Source organism: Morus notabilis, unplaced genomic scaffold (assembly GCF_000414095.1).
Source record: "Morus notabilis unplaced genomic scaffold, ASM41409v2 Scaffold625, whole genome shotgun sequence".
NCBI lineage: Eukaryota > Viridiplantae > Streptophyta > Magnoliopsida > Rosales > Moraceae > Morus > Morus notabilis.
The window spans coordinates 349082-366058 of record NW_010357688.1 but is presented as its reverse complement, the minus strand read 5'-3'; the positions used below and the strand labels follow the sequence as shown (position 1 = coordinate 366058).

The window sequence follows — 16977 nt, the reverse complement described above, 5'->3', positions numbered from 1 at the left end:
TATATATATATATTCTTATGAAGAACAGAAATGCATGCCAATGTGGGAAATGCACCATGTTCACGTTTTTTACATAACAGAAATGCATGCCAATATTGAAATTAATTAGAGTTTGGCATTTGTGCAAGTGAACACAAAACTCAAGTTTCAAAAGTTAAATAGTCAACACCTAAACACTAAACTCCAAATTTCAAATTACACTCAACTTTTTTGAAACTCGAATCTAGTTTTTTAACTCGAATCATAAAATTTGAGTTAGTGAAGTGAACGGGCCCTTAGTGTAGATTCCAAAATATATAATAATTAAAACAGAAACATTCTACAATCCATCAAACCTCCTATATACATATACACATCCCATGCATGAAATTGATGAGCACACAAACAACGTCCAATTCCAAATGGGCATTTGTCATCGACTTTATTCTCCTAATTAATTAAGATTCACTGGAGAAAAAAATAAAAACTTTAGTTTATTATATTAACCAAATATTAAGACGGGTAAAATCCCAAGACAACTCCAAGCACTTCAAGAAGCTCAAGGTGAGCAGTCAACATAGGGAAATGCCCGTTGGTGCTGCTGATGATCTCGACCGTTGATTCTCCTTTGATCCTCTTCTGCATGTAGAATCCAACGGAGTTTGGGACGACAATATCGCTGTTAGTCTGGATGATGGTGCAGGGGATTGTCACCCTATCGAGGATTTCTCGCTCGTCACTGTAGAACACGGTCTTGGCCAATGGGAGGGCTACATCTGGCTTCATCCTAGTGAGGCATTTCTCGAAGTTGGTGACGGAGAGAGGATCGGCTGTGTCCACGACCAGGGATGCGAAATGTGAGGCCCAGTTGTAGTAGTTGGATTCTATGTTTGAGAGGATTTGTTCAATGTCTGACTTCTCAAATCCTCCTTCATAACCTTCTGTATTTATGTACCTTCACATGCATGGAAGAAGTAGCAAAACCAAGTTAATTAATTATATATATTTTTTGCTAAAAGTAATTAATGATTAAAAAATAAAGGACAAATTTCTGTTATTTATTTTTTTATTGCAAAAATTTCTCAGCATCTGCTAGCGTATATGCAATAGAATAGAATGAATCACAAGTAATATTTTTTTTCTGGTAGTCCGTTCTATCAGTAGTATTACTTTTTTATTGTTAAATTTTGTCAAAATCATATCAGATTAAAAAAATATACTGAACAGACAAATTCTGATACAAATATAATAACTGAAAAATAAGAGACTACCGGTAGTTCAATTTTTCAGAGACTATCAGACAAACTCTCATATTTTAATGAAAAGAAAATTATCTATGATAAAGAGCCAAAATGTCAAATTAAAGAAAATGAAAAGTCAGTTAGTACTTAATTAACATATTGATTGAAGCTCTCGCTAGGAATTTCACAAACTGCATGTGGACCTAGGACAGGTTTTTCTTCTTTTATTTTCCTTAACATACAAAAACAAATAACACATAACACACACAAATAGATCGATCACAAGATCACGATATCATCTCTTCCATGAGGGATCTTATTATAGAAGACAGGATTAATACCCATTCATTACATACAAACCAAACGTAAGAGAAGTACTTGACTTTTTTTATTATTTTATAATTAAAAAAATTTCATATTAGTACCATGTGTTTTAGCATAATTATCTTTTAGTACTATGTATTTTTAATACTTTTAAATTAGTACCTCGACATTTTAAAAAATCATTTTTAGTATCTTAAAGTCATTTTTTGAAATGTAAAATGTCAAAGTTACCATTTTCATTAATAAAACAAAAAATTCATAATAAATTTAGAAAAATTCTGAACTTTTTTAAACATTTAAAACTTTAAAACAAAAATATTGCTTTAAATTAAAAATATATTTTTCTGATTTTTTTCTGAATTTATTAGTTTTTAGTAAAGTAATGAGAATGACAAATTTAACATTTTACATCCTAAAAATGATCTAAATGTACTAAAAAATAATTTTTTAAAATGTTAAGATATCAATTAAAAATTATTAAAAACACATAATACTAAAAAATAATTATACTAAAACACGAATACCAATATTAAATTTTCCCTTTTTAATTTAATAAACAACGAAAGAGTGGCAGTACAGGAGAATAAAAGAACACATTAGGGTCTCGTTCATTTCATCAATTTGAGTTTAAAATTTAAGTTTTACTACAGTAAAAAACTCTCAGAAACAGTCATATCTAAATTTTTTACTATAGTAAAAAACTCTCACATAAAGTTACATATTAACTCAAATTAAAAACTCGAATCACCGAACTAAACGGATCCCAAATTTTTCTCAAGCTTTTGCATAAATTTATGGATTTTTTAGCTAAAGTTAAAAGAGAGAGAAAAATGATGCGCATAAGTGTCAGCAACTCTAGTACCATTAAATGCATGCCATTCTACAGAAGTTAATGCAATTTAACTTGCTCAAGTCATCTCCTGGCTGTTGGTGTTATTTGTCTTTTTCTTTAATTTATTCAATAAAATTTTCCTCCACAAGTTTTATGGGGGAAAAATATTGCACTAAAAACAAATGATGAGTTACTAGCTCTTTCTTCAAAAAAGAAAAGGAACGAAAATGATCTGGGGACTAGAGCAGATTAATCAAGGGAATTATACACATATTTTCAGACGAAAAAGAGCTAGAAAAATCTTGAATGAAGAATTTGATTGGTAGGATTATATCTGTGTGTATATATATTACTAATATATAAGAGAAATCATCTTTTTCTTTTTAAAAAAATAATAATAATAATAACAATATGAGTGGAGGAGTTTAAGGCAGAATAGGTTTTCCTGTAGATTCTAACTTAATAGGAATTCCTTATTGGAATTAAAACGCAATTTAATTGAATACAAATAACACATACAAGTAGTATACGCTCATACAAATTAAATACATCTATGTATGTATATTTATATTAACATATATAAATATATCTTTGAGCATAAAAAATTTATATATATATATATATATATATATATGTATATGTACCTTGGAGAAGCTCCAATGAGTACGAGCCTCTTGAAAAGTTCAGGTCTCTTAAGGGAAGCGATACATCCAATCATAGCAGACATGGAGTGACCAACAAAAACGACCGATTTCAAATCGAGCTCATCCAAGAGACCAATCAAGTCATTGGCAAAGCCCTCATAGGAGGAGTACTTGTGGGGTTCAAAAAGGTTAAGGCCATCCTTGATAGCCCCGGAGAAAGGCCAGTCGTAGACTAGAACCTTCAGGTGTTGAGCCAAGAAAGGGACTATCTTGTCCCACACCGACTGGTCGCCGCCGAAGCCGTGGGCTAGAACCACCGCTTCGTTGCCCGAACCGACGATCTTCGCGTTCAAGGTGGCCGAAAGTCGCCGGTTGTCGACCATTTTGGTGAGTTTTTGGAGGAATATATGAGAAAGGGGTAGAGGTGTGTGTAAGGCCTTCGTTTTTTTGCTATTGGTTTTGGCTCCTTTTATAGAAGATGGGATGGTTTATAATAGTAAATTTAATGCTATGTCTACGTTAATAATGCTAGGGTTGGTTAGTGTCTGGTCTTTTTCTTACTTTTCAACTAACATTATATGCATTTGACCAGCAAAATAATAATAATAAAAAATAACATTATATATATGTATAGATTATGTTACATTTATACTATTTTCGTTTCTACTCATAATATATACAATAAATTATTCAGTGTGTACTGATAAATCTTCCTAATCCATTAGTTTTTAAAATATTTAGAATTCTGATATATGGTTTCAATATCAGTTTATGTGAAAATGGATATTGTTAGTAATATTATATATTCTATGTGAAACATGTACTATATGCATGTAATAATTATTAAAAATGCTCTAGCTAAAATAGAAAGAAAACACTCATATGCACGGGTACTTGTTAAATTCCACTTGTCAAGAGTATGGTTTTTTAGTATATACATTTCGTCCAAATTTGAAACTGAATTTCAACCAAATTTCTCATAGATAGGAATCCTGAAAACCAGGATTCTGAAAGAGCCTTTTATATTAGCAGTGAAGACAAATTAAAGAAGAAAGATCACGATGAAAATTATTTTATAAGGAAAAATATATACACATTAATAGAACTATTGGAGCTGACCTACCCAATCCATTAACAAACTACAAAGTGAGTCATCAATCTAATAAATAATTCATTTGATTTTTCTCTGGAGGAAAGTAACTTCTTTTGTTTTGATGTATTTTAATTGTTTTAAATGATTACTTTTCATTTAATTTTTTTTCCGCACCCTGTTTAGTTCATGGATTAGAACCATGTGATTAGAACCATTTTCGATTTATGTGTATTTTTTATGAGAGAAAATACTGTAGCGAACTACAAATCATGATTCGAATCAGGGAATGAATCCTTTTACCAAACGGGTTCTTCTCACGCTTAATAAATAAATAAAAAATAGCTTTAATGTATATGTGTTTTGTCAAAGTGCTAATTCTGTTAATTGCATGTTTATTTTAGCAGGCGGTCATTTTATTCACCAGCTCAATAATTAATGGTGATTCTAAAATTATAGCAAAATAAGGCTGAAAATTAGAAATATTTTAGTATTTTCTTTAGCAACATATGATTCATAAAAAATAAAAAAAAATAAAAAAAACTAAGCCCATTCGTTTCACGGGTTTACAACTTATGGCTCCGGTTTGAACTCAACATTCAGTTTTCAACTCATGTTTGGTTGTTACAATTTTGAACCTGAAATGTGATGAGAACTCGTGTGAACCCAAAATCGTGGGGTTTAGAGGATTTAACACCCCCACCTCCCCAAACACCCAGACACACACAGAGTGTATTTATGATTTAAAATCATGACTCTATTTCTAATTTATTCTCTAATGTGATGTTTTATTTTATGTATAAACTAAACACTTCCGAACATCAATTTAAATAAGAATAAATCTAAATAGGTTTAAAATTTTTTGTTCAAATTCAAAAGGTTTAAAACCACATAATTTAAATTTGTGAAACAAACGATTTTCATAAAAAATACATTTAATTTTTTATATTACAGTTAAAATTTATTATATAAAATTACATTTTAATTTAAATTAAAAAATTGACCAAATGAAAAAGGCGTAAGTAATGTTTGTGTGAAAAAGAGGTATTAGGGTTTCTGCAAAAATTTCGCAATAAATACGAAGCAGAAAGCGGTTGATCATGTCATAAATGAGGGTGGGTGAAGAATAATTGGATAAAGCAGAACCACAAAAGGTGGTGGGGGCCCACAAGCAGCCGTAGCTGTGTGAGAGAGGGATGGATTAGGCAGGACATTTTCCATATCGCAGTGACCTTTTCGCGTTGGCTCATACTTGAGAAATAATCAACACAAAACCCAAAAGCAGTCTTTTGTCTTTATGTGTTGATGATTGTGTCATCCACCGAATAACTCCAAGCTCTGCCTTTTTTCTCCATTAAACCTTTCCTTACCCCACCACGTTCTTCTCGGCCCTAGCTTATCGCTTACAAACCACCCATATTTAAATTATTAGCAAATATCATCCCATAACTATATTCACACCAAAGATATAGATTGAGCGCGACCAAGACTTATTAGATAAAACCACTACAGTAGATGGATTAACCAAGTTGATCGAGACTAAACCTCAAGTAATAGGGACACAAGCGACACGATATAGAATCAAATCTAATCGGATACCATAACCCATGCTATGCAATAAATGAGTGGGACACATTGACAAAGTCAAGGCAGGGAAACCATCTCCGATATTGCAAGACTAACATAATAACAAAACAACATAAATTAACACTAATAAAGCGGAAGTATCAACGCTTTTATTACAAAACAGTAAAAATAATGAAGAAAACAAATAGCTATAGCTAACGAGGAGGACTCAATGACAACAAGCCGGCTATCAAGCCACGGAGTAGACAATTGAATCTGAGAAGAGCCGTCAAGAAAGGAAAATAAATACCTACCACAAAAACTAGGTGATGGAGAACGCGATTAGAATTCTATTAGAATTAGAGTTATTTTAAAGTTATTTTGTTTAATATTTATATTAGGATTATTTGAGTTCTATTAGGATTATTTAAGATTAAATAGTATTAGGAGTTTGATTACTATTAGGACTTCTATGACTATAAATAGGACATTTTATGTTATTATTTTCATACTTGATTAATTATATTGAATATTCATATTCTCTCTCTATTGTTGTCTTCTTCTCAATAATTACTCACTAAGATAGAATATTCATTATTCACAAAAAATACAAATAAAAATAAAAATAAGACAGACTTATATCTGATCGGCTTCACCAAACGACAGTTAATGTACTTTTCCGGTACTAGCTAGTGATAAAAACTGCAAGGATAATTTAATATATTAAATTGTGGGGTGGGGTTTAATTATTGATTTGATAATCATGCATTATTCGAGGTAGAACACAATTATAATAAAGATCCGTTAAAAAAAAAGAAGAACGCAGCCTTATATTAAAAGTCGTAGTCTTATATGTGTGTGTAAGAGAAAAAGTAAGAATCAATCAATAATATAAATTTTGAACTGCATAGCAATCGTGGAATTGAGTGTCAATTAGCTTAACAAAGTTGGAAAAACAATCAACGAACCTTGATTGTATAGATTTAGTAATTACTTGATCGGTTCTATAAGGCTAAAGGGACAATAAGATTTTATAGGGGCTTCAATTGCTTAGAACCACAGACTTGGAAAAATCAATTTTGGAGGACTTGCAAATTGTCATCTTTGCCTTTGGACTGTTTCATTTGTTCCTACCCTTTTCTGCTTAGTAATAGAAGAAGATTCTCGAGTTTTATATCTAAACAAAAGGGAAAAGAAAAAAAAAATTTGGAAGGGCAAAAAATAATATATACAACAAAACATGAAAGGGGTCCTTTTCAAATTTTTAGCTTCTAAAACGGGTTATCAGTTACTTTGGTAACAACTAGGGTTTGTTGGTAAACCTATTTTAGAAACCAACCTTCAAAAAGATGAATTTATTTGGTAAAACACAGAAAAAGTGATCGTCACAAAATAAACCACTTTTCACAGCAGTTTTTGCGAAGCTAAAAAGTTCTTCGTTTAAGCTTACGGAAGCAGAATCATAAATTCTTTAATTAAAAAAGCATAGCGATATCAAACTCGCCTATGTTGGTTTCTCAAGCCATGTTTAGCTTAACAGTAAATCTTCACTTTACAGTTTTAATTACGTCTTTGAATCTTAAGTAGTTCCGATTATAATTTAAGTACGTTGGCTATTTGGTTATTACAACTTGCACATCAAGCTCTACTTTAAATTCCAACTCCGTTAATGTCCTTAGTTTGTCTTCAGTTTCGTTGTCAAACAGTTATTAGTTTAAGTAATAATTGTCATTAGATGAATAATTAAACAATGTAATTAATGATGAAGGCGGAGATAGAGACATCTTTAATGGCCGACATCAATATATCATAGTGTGGCCAAAAGAAGCTTTTCTAAGATATCATTTTCCTCTCTAGGAGGAAACAAATCCTGAACAAACATGTGTATACTATGCTTTGGAAGGATATATATATATGTATATATATATATATATGAACTTTATGTCTACAAATTTAGACCACCAATTTTACATGATGAGCAAGAAACAAGTGAAAGAAAGGCATCTATAGAACGATTCAAAGATACGCTTTCTTTTCTTAATTTGGATGGGTTAAAAAGAACAAACAAACAAACATACATACAGAGGCATCATTGGACTTTGGAAGCATGCAGATATATAGAAATCCAACGGACCAAGAAGGGGGAAAAAAAACCCCATTTTTTGTTACACTTTTGTTTTGGTGAAAACCCATTTTTTTTTCTTGTGTTGTTTTTTTCGTTTCCTTCTTTCAATTTGTGACTGTTATTTATAGAAGTTTCAAGCTAATTGAGTGGTCAGACCGACATTTTTTTTTATGTCTGCCTACTGTTGAGTAGTTTTTAGATATCAAATAGACCTCCCCATAAAGTAATTTTAATGTGGCTGATTTCTTCTCTTTTGCAATCGTTTTCTTCATTTGCATATATACACACATATATGTATGAAGAGGTAGGGCTTCATACACTAATTGATAAACAATAATTTGGTGAAACACAACTACTATTAGTGTGAGTGATAGGGGGAAACCCAAAAAAAAAAAAAAAAAAAAAAAAAAAAAAAAAAAAAAATAGTGCGAGTGATACTATTGCTTATTAGTGATAAACAAAATTTGATAAATGACCATAATAGAGCATATGCATATTACTAGATAAATTGGTAGGAGTCAACAAAATATGAAAAATTTGTTAAACAAAATATGCTTCGTGGACTTGGAGTGCTGCTAAATTAGGAGTCATCAATATACCATACATATTAAGAAGAGTTGAACTTGAATACATTCTCACACATCTTGTTTTTATTATTATTTCTAAAAGGAATGGACATTTTCTCTCATGTGAAAAATGAAATAAACAATGGACTTAATGCTCTTGATCTCCCCAACTAATGATATAAATTTGTGCAATCCAACTTTAATGTACTATATTGTGTGTGTGTGTGTGTGTTTGTGTTTGTGGGTCTTTCCATATATCTTGGCCCCATTTACGCCATGTGAGTTAAGGCCACACTTGCCAAACTGATAGCCAACAAAACACGAACAAGTCTTAAATGTACTTTGGATTGTCACCAAGGATGTGGGACTAACTGGACCATTATATATATATATATATATATACACACACAAGATATATATATATATATATATAGGTGTAATCAAAGCGAAAAGGTGCAAGGAACCTTACCAAATGAGTTATAGTACTAGTCTATTGTGTAATATTGACTGGTCTTAAAATGACCAATGAGTAGTTTGAAAAATTTAAAGCTGCTGAAAGGGAAATAAAAGTGCAATTGTTCAATGCAACCAAAAACCAAGGGGGAAAAAGGGTACTTTTCACCGCTACCGCACAGTTGAAACAACAAGTTGCTTTCTACAAAAAAAAAAAAATAAACAAAAAGAAAAATAAAAAACATTTATAGTTGCTTGAGGCTTTAAAACATCGACTCTTATTGGAACATCTCAAGGCAGGTGTGCTCATTAATAGGACGGTTCCTAATTTACCCTTTTCTCATTTAATATTTGTTGGTGAACTTGTTTCTCATTAAGAAGTAGAAGGGAGAAAAAAAAAGGACCAAAAAAAAAGAAAAAGAAAACACGAGTAGGATCATCCTAAGTTTGAATTGGTAGATCAGTGATCATTAGTCCGCCAACCAAAGCACTTGTAGCCTCCGTTCATTTCAATAATTCGAGTTTAAAATTTGAGTTTTGTTATAGTAAAAAAATTTTATAAACAGTTATATTTAAATTTTTTATTACAATAAAAAGGTTTCACATAAAGTTACATCTCAACTCGAATCAACAAACTAAACGGGCTCATTACTTTTTTTTTCCCTTAAATCTAAGAATAAGAAGATTTGAATTCTACATTTAAATATGGAGCGGATGTGAATTATTGCTGACTATGCCTATAAGGCTATAACACGACAATACTTACGATTGAGTTGTATTTTTATAGATATTACTTTTTTTTAATAGATATTACTTTACACTATTATTAAGTTGCTGTTACTTTACACATTTATTATTATTGTTGATCCTTTTGTTGTTGTTTCTCAGGCTTGAGTTGTATATTATTTAATTTATCTTACTTTGAACAACTATTATTATTGTTATTTATTAACTTTATACTTTAATAATTGTTGTCGTTGATGCTAATAATTTTGCTTCTAAAATTCAAGTTGTTGAGGCTTTAGCTTTATGTGTGAGATGTTGCAGATAACTTACTTGGAACAGAAGGAATTCAGATTTTGTCTCCTAATATTGTTTCATCTATTCTTCTTTTGCTCTCTTTTGACCTTAGTTAATTTGATGTTTCCAGGTGGTCCATATTTCATATGTTAAAGTCTTTCTTAGGTATTTAATTTCCTCATTTTAATATATTGAAGTTACTTTAAAAAAGGGTTCATCCATACCAATTCAAAATTTCATTAGATATCTTTGACGAGGGCAAAGGAGTGGACAAATCTGACATGAAATATAGTAAGACTTTACACTATTGAATGGTCTTACACGTTACCTAATTCTACAAGAGAGTTCCTGAACCCTAGAATGATATATATATATATATATATATATATATATTCCTTTAGTCATTTTTACAATTGACACGTGTCATTATGTTGGTGGTTTCTAGCCACTAGCGTCTCCTCTCAGGATCATTATAAAAGATTTAAGAACAATGATAGATCACTTCTATAGTCTCTATGAATATTCTGTTGAAGCTAGTACACCTGTAGGAGAGGAAACAAAATATTAAAAAAAAAAAAAATACAAAACACAAAAACAACCTTGAATTTTAGTCAAGTAGACAGCATTTGGTGCAATATATCAGACAAAACAAATAATGAAAGCAGAATAAACTTGTCATGCCTGTGCAGCAGTTGGTCGAGGAGCATCAACTAATCGCTCCATTGTTTGCAGCTGATCATATGGTGCTATCTGCAGCACACAAAAAAAAGAACTAAATTTGAAAATAATAACGCAGAAGAAAATAATAACTAAATTTGATCACAAGTTTGTAAGGAATATATTGGAAATAACAGTTACACATTCATTCAAAACTGCGAAGTCATGAGTTAATCACAACTATTACTTGCCTAATGCTGAGCCTAAAATCTAGTTCTAGTCTAATTACTGTGTGGAGATTATGACAGTATTGACTTTTAAAATTTAGTTTTTATTTAATTAATTAATTAAATTTTTTTAGGACCGGGTTAGCTTCTTATTATCACTTTAAGTTGCTAGTTTCCCTTCCAAAAAAAAAAAAAAAAAAAAAAGAAAAGAGAGAGAGAGAGAGTTAGTAGTTTTCTTATTTTATTTCAGTTTAAGTTCTTACATTTTTTTCTTCGGTTCGCCTATAAATAAAGTTGTTTGTAATTTCAATTTAAAACGTGTTTGGTTAATGAATATTGAGATTTTTGAGTTTCCCGAATCCTCTATGTTTTACCACGTATTAATTCTTTTTTGCATTCCGGTCAACAAAATGTGTTTAAGTATGACAAAGTTGACTCTTCCCAAAAAGGCAAGTGTATTTCTATAATTCACACGGTGAAAGTCACCTGATTAAAACCATCCGGCCATGATATTTGGACAGCATAGTTTCCCATTGGTTGAATTTCTTCAGGTTCAATATCTTCTGGAACATCGGTATACTGCAATTTCTGCTCTCCTGTCCACTCATCCTGTTTCATCACAAAAAAAATAATAAAATAAATAAATAAAAATAAACATAAAAATAAATCACCCACAAGTTGATAGCCAAAAAGAAATAAAAATAATAGAATAAGCCAGGCATGTAGAATGGGGGAACTTTCCTAGGCCCTACTTTTTCCTTTTTTTTTTTTTTTTTTATAGAGGTCGCGTTTATTTCATTGAGTTTTTAATTTTAAGTTTTTACAGTAAAAAACTTTCAGAAAATATCACATTTAACTTTTTTTGCTACAATAAAAAACTCTAAAAGAATATCACATCTCAACTCAAATTGAAAAAATAAACAGGCCTATAATCTTTCCTTCCTGAAAAGTAACATTTTGTCTGCTCTGCAAATTTTCCGTTTCAAACTAGTTCACCTTTCAAAGTCAAACATCACGTGTTGTTAAATTCTCAACTCTAGATTTATTAGTTGACTTTATCTATCATAGATGCAGAGTAAGGATATGACAATTTGATTGTTACTGTTCTTTTCCAGTTTCAAGTGGGGTTAGAAAGTTTTGATGTGGAACAAAAAAAATATATATATACATTTGGAAAATCTGATGTGATTCTTATAATACCCTCAGTAAAAATCTTTAAATACTATTTCCCACCTAAGCTTTTGATAAGAAATTATAACCATACATAAAAGAGAAATTATCATACTGGTATCGTGTGTTTTCTTTTCTTAAGGGAAAAGACCCTTGATATTAAAAAATATTAAATCCGTACCTTATGTCAACGCTTCCCGAATAGCCAAAAGTGATGATTAGCAAGAGTTCGAGTACCCGGGATGCTGTTTTTCAGATGTCGATCGGGTTGTTCGAACTCTTGCTAATTATAAGGTACCAAGTTAATATTTTCAATACTAAGGGTCCATGCTAATGATGATTTCCCTACATAAAAACTAGACTAGGAGTAGGACAATATGCTAAAAAATAAAAGGGGAGAGCAATTTTCTTTGTTATAATAAAGGACTACACTCTCTAATGGTCTTTGAATGAAATCTCTTGATCATATGGTTTGCATTCTCTAGCCATTGCTTCTACTAAAACAAGCTTTATCACATCATGCCTTGATTCTATTGAATACCCCTTCTCAGAAAAAGAGATGAAAAAAAAAATCACATTAACACACGAAAACACAGACAAAAACTAAATTCTCCTGCTGGTATGAGCTAGTAAGTAAATTAATGAAGAAAGAGAACCTCCTAATTTTCCAAATGAGCAAGGAAAAATCCTCAAGACCAAATTCAAGGTTCTATCTTTGACTTTCTCTTGGTTGGAGACAGAGGCGCTCAAAATTCATGTATCATGCAGCAAACGCCTTTTGAGCAGTAAACTGCGAGTATACCACCATTTTTATACAAACCGATACCGGATACACAAAGACCCGAACTCTATGTTGCTTTTTTTACATTATGATATTTTTTATTCTACGAGAAAATCATGTGGAATAGATAAGCAGTCATGCAAAATGAGTTTTGTTCATACCACACTTTGAGCAGAGCGGTCATTTCGTCTTACAGTCGCGGGATGGAGAAGAAATTCTTCGTCTGAGTCCGGCACCTTCACTCTGATTACCTTGAGAGATTTGTCATAGGAGACAGCCGTTGACACTAAATGGGGCAAAAAAATGAATGGAATTAATGAAAATTAAATTTCTCAATTACTCATCAAAAGTGATGTAATAATGAGTTTGCAAGCTTCATTCTGAATCTTAGCAAAATTACAAGCTTCCCAATGCTTCATTTTAGTTTGAAAATCTTGTATGGCGTGTAGCATTTATTTTCCCAAATATTTCTGGTAATATTTTTTAAAAAACCCTTTTGAAATTTTGCATACCCATTACACTTGAGTAGGTTCAAAAATGATATGTGTGTTTAAAATGTAGCTCTTCAATTCTATTTTTAAAGGAACACTTTTTTTCTGAAGAACATAGAGCACAATAAGTATGCCTTGTTGGCGAATCTTGGCACACTGCTGCACAATGCATACGCCAAGGTCCTGAAATGTCGTAGCGACTTCGCCCTGAGGATCAGCCACCACTTCTGGCATTCCACTATCTCCAGAAGCAGATAGCTAGAAAAGAAAACAAAATTTGTATATGTGAATTTGATGAAATTAGGTTTAACATGGCCAGCAATATGTCATATTATTGAACACTACAGAATTATTAAAAAAAAAAAAAAAAATTTACACAAACAAAAACAATTTAAAGGAATAATTAAAGAGATTTCTCATGATATGAAGATGAGTAACAAAACTGTCATGGGACTTACAGTTGGTCTAATGGGAAGATCAAACAGGTGAGGAATTCCAAACTGCTGCACAACCTGTAAAGGTGTAGGTTCCACATTTTATTCTGATTAGATTTGCTTGTTCGTAATCAGTAAAAAGAGTTCCTGACATTTAGATTATATGTTTTTATTTTCCAGCGGAAAGAAGCTACATTGTCGGAAATCTGCATACCTGAGAGCCTGAACCCCTACCAAATGGGTAATATCGTTTTCCATCGGCATCAAAGTGGCACATATTCTCAACTACAGCAACACATGGCACCTAAATATATGAACAAAAAAAAAAAACAAGAAGAAGAAGAGAGAACAGAAGTAAGAAAGAAGCAGTGAGAGTAATTTCGCATGACCATCCATGCCACAATAAAACTGCCTCTCCTTGCAAGGAACTGTGTACAAGTAAGTCTGTTTGATTAAGAATTGCTAAAAATACTGGACAGCAGAATGCTGACCTTAAGCTTTGAAAACATTCTGACTCCTTTCGCAACGTCGATAAATGCAAGCTTCTGAGGGGTGGTAACAATGACAGCAGCAGTTAATGGGACTACCTGAAAACATCGGAAAAAAAAATGAAGAAATCTTCATGCCAAGAAGTTTGTATGAGGAAGATATCCATTAAAAGTATTTTTCCAAATGGCTTCTCATTTTCCATATAAACATGCGTTAAATAAGTCATGATACAAACACTGAGAAAATATAATTGCTGCATTAATGAGATTGTATTGGTTTAAACCAGAAAACCAAGCATGATTAGAAAAAATAAAATAAAACAAAAATGAAAATAAAAATAGAAAAAGCATGTGAAAGGAGAAAACCTGGCATAAGGTAAGCTGAATATCACCAGTTCCAGGCGGCATGTCCACAACAAGGTAATCCAGCTCTCCCCTAAATGAGAGAACCCATCACATCAGTTATTCAGAAGGAAATCAACTTTAAATATTTGTGTGAACTTCTACTGCTACACTTGATGCCACTTTCATTCAACATAAACTCTACTTTCTCCTTGGAAGAAAGCCATACCACTCAGCTGTAGTGAGAAGTTGGTTGATGACCCCAGACACCATTGGACCCCGCATTATAGCACGGCCTTGTCCAGCAAATCCAAAAGACACCAACTTCACTCCCAAGTATTCTGTAGGAATGATAGTTTTCTTCTCTGGGTTCTACAAAAAATTTTGTCCCGTCATCATTCTAGCCCCTAGCCAAATGGAAGCAAAACTCAGTTGAATTCACAAGAATACCATTTCCAGTAGCCGGTTTTCGGGGGAGACCATAGTTGGTAAACTTGGACCATAGACATCAGCATCAAATATTCCTACTCTAGCACCCATGCCAGCCAAAGTGTATGCCAAGTTGACTGCTACTGTTGACTTTCCCACACCTCCCTAAACAAAATTCTAACAAATATGAGCAATGATACAATGTAAGCAAAGGTTCTCAAAGGACAAGCAAGAAAAGCTCATGGAAAAACGTACCTTGCAACTCGAAACTGCCACAATATTTGAAATCTTCTGTAGACCCGGTGGAAGTAGGCCGGCATAAACAGGTCTTGCAGGCTGTGCTGACATTGTCACATTTACGCTTTTTACCCAAGGAAGCATTTTCACCACCTCATTTGCTTTTTGCTCAAACTGTCATGCAATTGAAACTTGTCAAACTTCCCACATCATTAGTGGAAACACTCCACATAGCCGATCTAAAGACTGCATCAATAGCATAGTGACATTGAAATTTTTCTTCATGGATTTATGGAACATCCTATCAAAGCAAATGTTATGAGCGATGCCTACAACTTATTTCATCGAAAGGATAAAAATACACAAAATAGAAAAGGGGAGTTTGGGATATTTTTATATCTATCCTTGTTGAGAAAATTAAGTCTACCATTCCAAACAAATGTGAGTTCTTGATCAAACAATGATGACTGTGTGATTTACCATGTCCTTGATTGGACATGCTGGTGTAGTGAGCTCTAACCGAAATGAAACCTGAGATGAAAACCAATACATTTTAGTAAGGACACTATGTTTTACATGTATGTCATAGAAAATTTGACATCCATGCTCTAGATGACCTCTCCCAAAGCCTCATTGATTTGAAGATCTTTCACGAAACCACAAGAGACAATGTCTGTCCCAAAATCCGGGTCAATGATTTGGGACAATGCTTTTAAAACATCATTCTCCGCTGTTCCGCTTGATATTGTAGAAGCACCAGCTGCAAAATAATAATAATAACAATAAATACATAAATTTCATACTCCTCCCACATAAAGACTTGCTAACTTATCCGTAAATAAGGACTTTGCATGTTTGCACATTCTATTAATATTGATTTCTCTCAAAACCTTTAGGAGCCGAGACATAATTAGTTTACTCAATTAGTTTACTCATTGGTACACAAACAATTTCATATGGAACTAGTGTTTTTTTTTTTCATAGGATAAGCAAGTTACTATGAACACTATTTAATTGGTTCTAAAAATTTGTGATGCCAAAAAATTTCAAGCTTTATAAACTACTTAGGACAGAGAAGAAAAGAAATGGATATGGTGGACAAAACTTTTCCCATTTCATTCCAACCATAACCCCAGATAATTGAAGACAAATAGGATTTTCCAAATTTTATTGAAGAAAACTGAAAATGGGTTATTATATACCAGGCCAGAAAAAAGCTACTCTTTATAAACATATATATATATATATATATATATATATATAGAAGATGCAGAAAAGTTTACCTTCAACAGAGGCAGCCTTAGTAGTGAAAATGGAGTTGTTACGAGATACCCATAAGGAACTTTCAATTCCTTTTGGCTGAAGAGAACAACTTATAGATGATGGTAAAAGAGTTTTCTCTGGTGAAACTAGTCCTACAACAACAACAACAACAAAAAATCATTGTGTCAACTTGAAAAACGAGCATTAAAACTATTTAAAAGAAAAAGGACCCAAGAGCAACATAGCAATTCACCTGTGCTTGAATATGGTTTTGATATATGAAGTGAAGCGCACAGTGACGAGGAAGCATGAAGAAGCTGCATTTTAGAGTGAGAAAGAGGAGAGAGAGAGAGAGAGAGAGAGAGAGAGAGAGAGAGAGAGAGGGGAAAGCAATATGCAGAAACAGAGATGAAGAGTAGAGTCTTTGTGAGCCTCATGTTTCGTTTCCTCCTTGCGTCATATAGGATCATACAGAATCCAACAGCTTAGCCACTACGACGACGTTTATCAAAATTTTGCTGACATGGCAACGTCTAAGCACTTCGCTGAAATAAGCTCTTTCCACGTGTGAGGCTGCAATTCTTGTCCAAATAAGCGCTTCTTCAATTGCCAGAATAA

General features: G+C 32.4%; 2 protein-coding genes across 2 annotated transcripts; both read right to left on the bottom strand.

The window, feature by feature from the left end:
• Window positions 1-274: 274 nt before the first annotated feature.
• Window positions 275-3461, bottom strand: LOC21403725 (strigolactone esterase D14). The gene is made up of 2 exons (XM_010090560.2): window positions 3021-3461; window positions 275-934 (listed from the first exon to the last, which is right to left on the bottom strand). Exons 1-2 carry the CDS (start codon window positions 3401-3403, stop codon window positions 493-495), a joined length of 825 nt encoding a protein of 274 aa, XP_010088862.1. The 5' UTR covers window positions 3404-3461; the 3' UTR covers window positions 275-492.
• Window positions 3462-10118: 6657 nt separating this feature from the next.
• On the bottom strand, window positions 10119-16802 carry LOC21403724 (fe-S cluster assembly factor HCF101, chloroplastic). The gene is made up of 16 exons (XM_024174074.1): window positions 16613-16802; window positions 16380-16511; window positions 15714-15856; window positions 15577-15627; window positions 15115-15270; window positions 14881-15024; window positions 14660-14802; window positions 14455-14524; window positions 14092-14187; window positions 13815-13904; window positions 13625-13678; window positions 13301-13424; window positions 12837-12961; window positions 11211-11333; window positions 10522-10590; window positions 10119-10382 (listed from the first exon to the last, which is right to left on the bottom strand). Exons 1-16 carry the CDS (start codon window positions 16794-16796, stop codon window positions 10374-10376), a joined length of 1713 nt encoding a protein of 570 aa, XP_024029842.1. The 5' UTR covers window positions 16797-16802; the 3' UTR covers window positions 10119-10373.
• Between the last annotated feature and the right edge of the window lie 175 nt (window positions 16803-16977).